We start from the raw sequence: 11,405 nt of genomic DNA on the forward strand, positions 1-11,405 counted from the left end.
GTCCAATAGCACTACCGACAACGACAACATTGCCCGGCGGTGGTTGAGGAAGGTCGAACATGATGAAGCGGGCCTGGCGGTGAATGTGACATCAAAGAATGAGATATGTACATGGGGCCTCCAATAGGCCATGTTCATGTTGGAGGACTTCGCTGGGCGGCCGGTGCCGAGTTAGTCTAGTCCTCTATCTCCTCTGGCCATACCGATGCATCGCCAGGATGGACATCAGTGTAGAGGTGGAGGTTGTTGTGTCTATGCAAGATGGGAAGGTTGGGAGGAGTGGGCTATGTTCTGTAGCGAGGAGTGTAGGATCCGCTATGAGTGTGATAGGTTCTTTAGATCAATGTGGTAGATTCTATGCAGATCAATGTTGATATGTATATATCTAGATGATGGGGATTTGTATGATAAACTCTTCATTCTCCTTAATACAATGATACACAAGTACGATTCCTTTCTAAACTCGTTACAGTTACCTTCCTTCTCGTATGATGAGGTTCAGATTCTCCTACACATGTTTCCAATTTCTTAATACAAGTCATCTCCACTAATAAACACAAGTGGGGAAGGCAACAGTCAAGGTCCTGTGATATCCACAGGCCACCCACTCGAGTCACGAGTGACGAAGTAGGGAAGATGACACAGACCATTTGATTCCCTACACTTTGCTGATATAACACTAACACTGAATCACAGTATGAAATGGTGACAGGAGCTACAATAATGACAATTTACAAACACAGCAAACCAATTTGCAAATTAACCAAGGCAAATACTTCCACCCAGCACCATCTCAGTGAGGTGCTTTATCTCACATCTGTGTAGCCAAGGCAAATACTACTGACACTTAAAAAATAGAGTAACAAGCATCGCCATTCAGTTATTAATTATTTTTTAGGCAAAAACTATATATAAACGACATAGTAACAATCATCACAGCAACTTTATTCATAACTTCAGTTACATTCCACAATTGTACAATAACAAAGACCTATCAAAGACTACTAGGTGTACAATAACAAAGAGCTATCGAGTACTGGTACATCCCATAGTCAAGTCTAGAGACAGACAGTGCAAGCTAAGGACGAGGCAGCACCTCGCAAAACTTCCACTAGCATCTGCACCTCTCACGGTCGAGAGAGAGAGAGAGCAAGAAGAGGAGCATCTTAGTGAGGTGTTTTACCTTCCCTGCTGCACCTCTCACAGTCAAGATAGAGAGCAAGAGGAGCATCTCCACCTCTCATGGTCGCGAGCATGTGCATTCCTGCATAAGATGGCTAATTGTCAACATGTAAGTTCAGCAGTAAGAAAAAATGAAGGAAAACATTTTTTGTCCACCTTTCTTATGTAGTAACTTCCTTATCGATTAGGATATGTTGGTGACCATGTCTCATGGTCACGAGGAGGGCATGGAAGAGAAGCACTCGCCATCGTCGCTGCTGCTCCAGAGGAAGGAGGATCACCAGGGCACCGAGATGGTGAATCGGCACAAGAAATGCGCAAGGGCAAACTAGGGATACCAAAGTGCATTGAGTACCCCTTGGCTTGCCCAAATAAGCAAACCCCCTTAATCAGTAAAACTTCCACTAGCACCTAGATCTAGCAGCCCCCGCTGCGCCTAGATGCTGGTAGTACTGCAATCTTGAAGTCCTTCTCCCAATGTCACTACTGCCGCCAGTGTAGTTGGAGAAGGAGCGCCATGGCGATGAAGAAAATATAGATGGTTGGCTCAAGAGCTTTGTCTGTATCTATCTGTATCTAAGGAGGAAGGAGTGTGTGGATTGCCAAGAAGTGCATCTAGCCCTCGGCTTAAATAGGCATACTCCGTAGGAAAGTAATGGTGATACAACTGTATTGTGGGTAGCTAAGAAATGGGGAAATAACTCATGCTGAATTTACTACCGCCAGTACACCAAATGGTCGTGTAGGGCTGGTGGCCATAACACCTATCCCAGTTGGCTCGGCGTTCCAAACAACGGTGGAATTCAACGCCACTACCACCGCAGCATTGATGATTTTCAACTACCGATTTCATTCCTTGCGAGGCCTCCTTATCGGTCCAACCAACAGGTGGAAGTATCACACGGACGCATATATCGCTACGACAGTGAAAGTGGCGACAGTGAAAAGTCAATCTATAGTAGTGTGTAGGTGTGCTTGGGAGCCCTCCATCTCACATATGCTTATAGTGTTCATCCGATTATGTGAGAGAGCGATTCTAGTGCGATTGCATCGTGAGGTTGCATCGAGTGGCTGTGAGAGAGCGATTCTAGTACTATTGCATCGTGAGGTTGCATCGAGTGGCACTAGGTGATCGTGTTGCAAGCCGGTGGTGCTTGTTACTCTTGGAGGTTGCCATGACTCCGTTGAAGCGTGTGAGAAGATTGTGCGGTGCTCTGGAGGAGGATTTGTGAGGGGGATTGTGCTCAGCCTGTGGGGATCGCGAAGAGCAACTCTAGTTGAGTGTATCATTGAGCTACCCTCACTTGTGGGTAGGTTCTTGCAGGGCTTGGCGGGTGATGCCAATTAGCCGCCGAACCACCAAGTGAGCGGTCGACACAATGAGGACTAGCGTGTTAGTAAGCACATGAACCTCAGGATAAAATCACCGTGTCATCCTTGTCTTTCCGTTGGTTTGCATCCCCTTTACACAAACTTGTATTTACTTTCTATACAATGTGCTTGTGTAGTTGCTCTTGTAATTAGTTTGCTTGTGTAGCTTGCTAGTTACCTTCTTGCTTGTGTAGCATAGAAGTAGCTCACTTACGTGGCTAATTCGATTTGAGTAACCGTGTTAGTCACACTGCTTAGTTTGTGTAGCTAAGTAATTTACGCTCTCTAATTTGACTTGTGTAGCCTTGTTATTGAGCATTGTTAGTGAGCTTAGGAACTTTGTGCTTTTGCATCACTAGTTGTGTAGGAGCTCCCCCGGTTGCTTGAGTACTAGTGTATAAGTTTGTGTGACCTTGCTCTAGAATTGATTAGGTAAGCTCTAGCTAGCCCGGCACCTTTGTTGCCTAATTATGATCTTTATAAGGTGCTTGTGAACTTAGATAGAGGAGTGTACTCTTGGCTAGACCGATAGTTTCAATTCCGCATTTGTTTCGTTTAGCTGGTGCGCTTAATTTTTAGAAAGGACTATTCACCCCCCTCTAGTCTGCCATCTCGACCCTACACCCATGTACACATGTCATTCTCCTAAAGACCTTTGACTGTTGTACATGAGCGCCAGATAACTCCGATAGTCTATCAGATGTCCTCGTGGAACCCCGAGTCATCCATATTTTACAATTCATACAAGATCAACATCAAAAGACCAAAAGATTTTGTGATTTTGAATGCTAAACATAGATACTTTAAAACTGAAAAACTGAGTTTAGTTTCAGGCTTTAAAACAGTTTTGATTAAGCTACTTTGAGATTTAATTAGAGAACAACCATCTATCAAACATTCTCAACTAATTACATATTATCAAAGCTTAAGCAAAACACCAATCAATGGAACAAAAGTTGAACATATTTTATTTATAAAAATTCATTTAATAATTCACCAAAGTTTGAACTTAAAACTGATATCCAGGGATAGGCGAAAATTTGCTAAGTTTGAAAGTCAGCCTTGAATTCAATATTTGAGCTCAAATTTAAACATATTTGATTTAGAAACTCAAACCAACATTCATTCCATATTAAAGAGCACACTTTATTCTTCAAAGTTTATTTTAACAAAATTATACTTGTTTAAGAAAATTCACAGTATATAAAATCACCAAACTCCTTAAGTCACTACCATTGGCATCATCTCATATATCATATAAAACACCTCATATGCAACATATGAATGTTATAATTGAAACTTAAAATACACAAATGCCATGATTCTTGGTGATTATGCTTGATGATGCTCATGATCAAAATTTTAATTGTCTTTTAACATCTAGGATGTTACAATCGTCCCCCTTAAAGAAATCTCGTCCCGAGATTATGAAGTGATAAAGGCCATGGGTTTAAGTAATGGAAAAGGAAATGTGTCAAGCACATTAACTTATAAAAGTTTATAAAACAACAAGGGTTGGTTAAAGGATTACAACCGAGATCCAAAAAAAGTTGCAATCAACAAGGAATTGAGGAAATTCAGGAAAAGCACGAACATAAATTCCAAGAAGAGATTCCAAGGAAAGAGAAAGCACATTAATTGTGAGCTATAATAGATCATGATCACAGACCCCTGATAACAGCGACCGCCAGCAGTACTTCCTTTTGGTTGCAATCCACAGGAGAGTCCTGGTTTCGACGCTTGTACCGTGGTCACTGATCATGGTACCACCATAGGGCACAATTGCAATAACTTTGAACCAACACATGTCGGCTATCAAAGTCAAGGGAATAGCATGTGTCAGGATAGAAAAAACCAAGACACAACACATGCATTGGTTGAGAATCCAAGGATCAATCCCAGGTTTTTGTATTGAGTTGACATAGTAGGCGAAAGTGCATCCAAAAGTTTCCCCAAGGATTGGGAATTTATGGAGCGAGGATCATTAAGGCTGGTTATTTTGATAAAAACTTGGTTCTTGACGAGATTCATTGGAATAGAACCGGTGCGCAAGGCCCGATGGAGGAGGTGAGGCGGAGTCACGAGCGCAGTTGGTTTTGAACGAGGCGTTAGATGGGAGCTGATAAGTAAGAGAGTGAACGAGGAATAGGAGATTGAAAAAATAAAGGAAGAAAAGAGAAAAAGAAAGAAAAGGTAGATATTATGGACATTTTATCTTTTCATTACTATGAGGAGCTATTTTACCAAATGGTTGAACTAAGCAACTTCAATTTCACCACTTAAGCTGCTCATAGAGCCAAAGTCAAAAAAAAATTGAACGACCCTTAGTCGTTGTGTGTGTGTAGGTTGGGGGGAGGGGGGGTTTGGGAGGGAGGGCAAATGCACTCTCACTATGGATGATTTTCTTTTTTGCATATTTGAGCATAAGTTCTTATCATGTTTCTCCATATCTTGAACCATTTTTAAGAACAGATGTATACAATTAGGCATTACAGATTTTTTTTTCATTTACACGAAAATCACTTAAAAGGTTCAGAAACTCCAATTTTAGGCTATTATAAAAAGATCGGAAATAAAAGCGCTTGTTAACTTGTACTACCAAAATTTTTAGTTCAATCACTTCTTTTTACTTCTTTTCTACCGGGCTACAATATTCTGATACAAATACCAGAAACATCTTCAGCTTATAAACTGGAATTAGTGTCGAATGGAATTTTCTCCGCTCTATCTAACTATTTGATTATTTAAGCTTTATTGTCCTATTTACTTTGTTGGTTTTGACACCAATAAGGTACTTATGGCAATAGCTATATCGGAACTATTTGAACATATGAAATCTTCCCTTGGCAAGGATATATAGCTATTGAACCGAAAAATGTTTAAATATGGAAACCTTAAAGCAAGCTCTCGGCCTTAAGTGCCTTGCATAATCTCTCTATGATTAAGCACATATATATCCGTACTACTGACGATATACAATTATTTGCCCAGTTTAGTACAATTTCGGCTGAATTTGAAGTAAAGAAAAAATCACGCTCCCAGACTCGTATGTCCTTCCTGATGCTTCTGTTTAGCAATACCATTGATTGCTACTGAAGTGTGGTTATTTTTTAACCATCGGTGCTTTATTCCTTTGGCAATGAGATGACTGATAAGAATGGACTAGCAAGTAGTCCCAAACAACATAAAGTATGAATTCCGTATACAGAACTATTTGGCCATATAGTTATAGGAATTTATGCTTTGAAGCTTTGTCAATTCAAATGCTCGTTGAACTGTGCTTTTATATATGGTAATGCTAAGATATTAAATACACGTTAATACATATAATCATTGCATTAGGCGCCTAATGTTCTAGTAGTGTGAATTGAAAACTTGTTTTCAAAGTTAAGAGAAGAAGCGGTGATGGCAATTTGGATGCAGGGACCCTGCACGGCGTCACGCAGGAGCTCGACCATGCCTTCAATGATTAGGCATTAGAGACATGCATACTTGTACAGACAGCCCCGTTAAAAAAAAGGGTAAGTGAAGAACGACAATTCCAGAAGATTATCAACCCATCCACTGAAACCACCGCAAAATAGTTGTAAACACGAGAAGAAACTAAATTTTCATTTTCAGACGATGGAGGATTCAGAATTCTAGTCTAATTGACCGTGCAAATCTTCCAGAGCAAACAGAAATAAGAAAAGAAACAAACTGCACAAAGTTAACTGGACTACTTCGAAAATCCATTTAACGCCGCCCAAGGCAACATATATAGAGCATTGATGTATTGTGAAAGGTGAAATAACAACCCGGTACCTAAACAGATGAAAGAGCACAACACTAGCAGAGCTCAACTGTTCACACGATAACGCCCACGTAGAATACTTATATGATATTGGGCCATCTAGGTTTGGCAAAAGCAGATGCAGGATTAACAACGGCTCGCATCATTTCTTCTTGGCAGCAGCCTTGGTCACCTTGGCACCAGTCGGGTCCTTCTCCACGCTCTTGATGACTCCAACAGCAACCGTCTGCCTCATGTCACGGACAGCAAAACGACCCAGAGGAGGATACTCAGAGAAGGTCTCAACCACCATGGGCTTGGTGGGAATCATCTTCACCATACCAGCATCACCATTCTTCAGGAACTTGGGCTCCTTCTCAAGCTCCTTGCCAGACCGCCTGTTGATCTTGGTAACACCATGCCGCACGTGGCAGAAGGGATCCTGGCAGAAGGTGTAAACATCGCAGGTGTTAACACCGCTGCCCGCACGGCGAGGCCGGGGCGCCGATGGCAGGCTGCTGCTGCTTGAGCTTTCCACGGTGGATACGGACACGAAAGTTAGTTACATGGTGCGTGGCTGTGGACAGTATAGCAATACTCCAGTAGCAGCCAAGAACTCAAACGAGACTTCATTAGCAATGCATCAAGTAATAAGCAGGTACTCCAGTAGCAGCAAGAACTCAAACGAGACTTTATCATGTGATAGTATATTGCGGCTACCTTATTTTTTTTTGAACGAATGCATCGCAGCTACTGCTACCCCAGTAGCAGAATTGGTGTTTCACGACAAGAACTCAAGACTTGGTTCGTCATGTGATACTAGTATATTGCAGTTACTACTACTCCAGTAGCAGAATTGGTGTTTTCACGCCAAGAAAATCGAGACAACATCATGTGATAGACAGAACTTCAGACAATATAATCAATTCAAGACGCATCTTCAACATAGGGGCCACCCCACAACTAAAATGATACTAACTCAATCGAGACTTCATCGTGTGACATCATCATGTGGTAGACAACTTCAGATGATATCAACAATTCAAAGCACATCTGGGGCCATCTCACAACTAAAACAATACTTAACAGCTACATTTTCAGATCAAAACAAAAATGATTCAGAAATGAGAACCCAATCGAGATATCATGCAATGCAAATCAACGATAGCTGAAATGACAGTATAAGTACCCAAACACAGACACAGGGCACACAGCCAGTAGATCTTAACAGTTCATAGTATAAGAGCAATGACCGAGTACAAAACTTCAAAGATAATGAAAAACACATAGGCAACACCACAGGATTAATGAGGGCACATCATTTCTTCTTTGCTGCAGCCTTGGTCACCTTGGCACCAGTTGGATCCTTCTTCTCCACGCTCTTGATGACTCCAACCGCAACGGTCTGCCTCATGTCACGGACAGCAAAACGACCCAGAGGAGGATACTCAGAGAAGGTCTCCACCACCATGGGCTTGGTGGGAATCATCTTCACCATACCAGCATCACCGTTCTTCAGGAACTTAGGCTCCTTCTCAAGCTCCTTGCCAGACCTCCTATCGATCTTGGTTATGAGCTCAGCAAACTTGACAGCGATGTGGGAGGTGTGGCAGTCCAGCACTGGGGCATAGCCGTTGCCGATCTGCCCAGGGTGGTTCATGATGATGACCTGGGAGGTGAAGCTGGCAGCCTCCTTGGCAGGGTCATCCTTGGAGTTGGAGGCCACATACCCACGCTTGAGATCCTTCACAGCGACGTTCTTCACGTTGAAGCCAACATTGTCACCAGGAAGGGCCTCCTGGAGAGCCTCGTGGTGCATCTCAACAGACTTCACCTCAGTGGTCAGGCCAGTTGGACCGAAGGTGACAACCATCCCAGGCTTGATGACACCAGTCTCCACACGACCAACCGGGACAGTTCCAATACCTCCAATCTTGTACACATCCTGGAGGGGCAGACGCAGGGGCTTGTCCGAAGGCCTCTTGGGCTCGGTGATCTGGTCAAGAGCGTCAAGCAGGGTTGGGCCCTTGTACCAGTCAAGGTTGGTGGACCTCTCAATCATGTTGTCACCCTCAAAACCAGAGATTGGGACGAAAGCAATCTTGTCAGGGTTGTATCCAACCTTCTTCAGGTAGGATGAGACTTCCTTCACAATCTCATCGTAACGGGCCTTGGAGTACTTGGGAGTGGTCGCATCCATCTAAAAATACAACAGCAACAGAAAATATAATTAACATTAGCTTGATTCTCCACAGCAGATAAATAGTATATGTTTGGAATACAACATCATCATTAGCTTAAAGGAACAGATCACATGAACAGCAAGCAAAATGGATGTATGCGAGAACACATCAATCAAAATTAACTGGTACAGGGCACTTCTTCCAGAAATGTTTTATGTTGATATCTGAGCAGTGACAAACCAAATATAAATTGGTAGATCATCATATATCACAAATGTATTCAATTAGCTACTGAAACTACAAAAAATAAAAACCTTACTAATCATACCAAGGCAAAACTTATGTTTGCATTCTTTATGGATTGCAAGTTTCATATAACTACCGAACAATTACTCAAAACAGATGAATGGGAAACAAGTATAAAATTTATTGAGAAATTCTTTTGCAACATATCAGACTAGCAAATTAATGAAGGTGATTATCATACATAATTATGTAGGAAACATATGGTGATTTAATAGAAGCACTAGGCACTTATTGCACATGTCAAATACAGTATAAATCATATACTACTATACTATACACGAACCACACACTATAGTCAGAACTAATGAACAAGAGTGAAAGAGAAATTCATGATAGCATACCTTGTTGCAGCAGCAAATCATCTGTTTCACACCAAGGGTGAAAGCAAGGAGAGCATGCTCACGGGTCTGGCCATCCTTGGAGATACCAGCCTCAAAACCACCAGTGGTGGAGTCAATGATAAGGACGGCACAGTCAGCCTGGGAGGTACCAGTGATCATGTTCTTGATGAAGTCACGGTGTCCAGGGGCATCAATGACCGTGCAGTAGTACTTGGTGGTCTCAAACTTCCACAGAGCGATATCAATGGTGATACCTCTCTCACGCTCAGCCTTAAGCTTGTCGAGCACCCACGCGTACTTGAAGGACCGCTTGTTCATTTCAGCGGCCTCCTTCTCGAACCTCTCGATCACACGCTTGTCAATGCCTCCAAGCTTGTAGATCAGGTGGCCGGTGGTGGTTGACTTGCCAGAGTCGACGTGGCCAATAACCACAATGTTGATGTGGGACTTCTCCTTACCCATGGCTGGAGGTGAAGCTTAAACTGTTACACCAGAAGAATCAATTATTAGAAATACAGTAAACATCACACAATACTAAATCCACTAACAAAACAATTTATTAGATGGGATCAGAAAATCGATCTAAAGTTGCAACCGCAGTAATCAGCTTAAAAAAAGCCTGATACACATCAGCAGGGGGGAAATAAAGCAGCACTAGAAACATTAAACAGAGCAAATAATATATAATATAAAAAACAAAGCAGCCCTAGAAAAAATAAAAAGAACAAACTAATAAGTGTGCGCACAGAATTTTGAACCAGTAAGAATTCAAGATTGGAATCTCAAACAACTTTGTAAACCAGATCAGAAATTTGCTCACACTATGAGGTTGCAACTATTACTGCACATGAACTACAAAGACATATACAGTGCAAAAGTATCTGCAAAACAAAGAAACTACAGCAGCTCTAGACCTCAAAAAGTTCGATCCGACACTTTATTAAGACCAGGTCACACGACCACAAGCACAATCAACAAGTCATCCAGCAGTATGTAAGTATTGCATCGGATTCAGAAGAAACTATCCTTAACAATCAGGTCAGCGAAACATGAAGGCAAAAACCCACAAACCCTAAGGTCTACAGGCACGGGGTGGCGACAGAGTACATGATCGATCCGTTCACTATCTCAACCGAATCGCTACAGGCACGGGGAGGCGACAGAGTACAACATCGATCCATTCACTATCGCAACCGAATCGCTACAGGCACGGGGAGGCGGCAGAGTACAGCACACCATCGATCCATTCACTATCGCATCAAGCAGCTCAAGAACAGAGTTCGAGCGAGCGAGGATAAGGCGAGAAGAAATCAAACCTTAGCAAGAGACGGAGGCCACAGAGGCAAAAGCGTAGGCGCAGAACCGCAGCAGACGACGGCAGGTCCGGGAGGCTGCCTTGTGGGGAGGAGGGAGATGGCCTCTAGGGTTCGGGACTTTATATATATAAGGGCGTCGGCGTAGGCCGGGCAGCCCAAGGCCGAATGTGGCCCATGGCCATAAACGGAGCCCGAGAGAGGCCCGTATAGGAATGACCGAATGACATTATTTGGACACGTGGAAAAATTGAATTTAACCGTTTCACCTAAGTTTAATTTACCCTAAATCCAAACGGATTTTTCAACTTGGACCCATCTGAATTTTTTCTTTAACGGTTTGGTCCTAATTTACACGAGATGCCTACAATCGGTGATGGGCCCTGGAGCAAAGACGATGAGATCGATGTGGACTTTTAAATGGGCTAGTTCCAATGGAACGATGAATTTCATTCATGAAAGGGAAAGTGATGGATAGTTGATTAATGAAATCAACATGATGGGAGCAGTTTCAGATTAGTGGAAAGCAGTTTCAGATCGGTGCAGACTGACGTGAGAGGGAGATTTATGGACACAGAACAGTGGGACTTTATCTTATTTGTTTTTATTGGGATGGGTATTGGAACCACGATGAGTTAAATTTAGGTGACGTGGCAGCACGAGGAGCTAGAAAAAAACTTATAATGGGGTCTTTTATTTAGGTATAAATAAAAGATAGAAGATAGAAGATAGAAGATGAGCTAAAACTCCAATTCAGCTCGCTCAGTTGTATTAGCTCGTAAGTCAGCTCATTTGTCTCGTGAGCCAACTTATTAACAGCTACAAGTTATGCATAAATCGATAGTTGCTAATTTATTCTATTCATACATGAAGACAAATAAATGACTGTAATAAATAGCATACATCAATTCTATAATCTCACATGCATATAACATAA

General features: G+C 42.3%; 1 protein-coding gene across 1 annotated transcript; it reads right to left on the bottom strand.

The window, feature by feature from the left end:
- Nucleotides 1-7,467: 7,467 nt before the first annotated feature.
- Nucleotides 7,468-10,583, bottom strand: LOC136512062 (elongation factor 1-alpha-like). Its single transcript, XM_066506065.1, has 3 exons — nt 10,472-10,583; nt 9,156-9,637; nt 7,468-8,525 (listed from the first exon to the last, which is right to left on the bottom strand). Exons 2-3 carry the CDS (start codon nt 9,615-9,617, stop codon nt 7,644-7,646), a joined length of 1,344 nt encoding a protein of 447 aa, XP_066362162.1. The 5' UTR covers nt 9,618-9,637; nt 10,472-10,583; the 3' UTR covers nt 7,468-7,643.
- Between the last annotated feature and the right edge of the window lie 822 nt (nt 10,584-11,405).

Source organism: Miscanthus floridulus, chromosome 16 (genome assembly GCF_019320115.1).
Source record: "Miscanthus floridulus cultivar M001 chromosome 16, ASM1932011v1, whole genome shotgun sequence".
Taxonomy (NCBI): Eukaryota; Viridiplantae; Streptophyta; class Magnoliopsida; order Poales; family Poaceae; genus Miscanthus; species Miscanthus floridulus.

What these genes read in the sequence shown, in the direction of transcription:
- LOC136512062 (XM_066506065.1), bottom strand. Translation starts at nt 9,617, where the DNA reads ATGGGTAAGGAGAAGTCCCACATCAACATTGTGGTTATTGGCCACGTC. An exon ending in TGATTTGCTGCTGCAACAAG is followed by an intron (nt 8,526 to 9,155) that starts GTATGCTATCAT and finishes TTGTATTTTTAG; the next exon opens with ATGGATGCGACCACTCCCAA.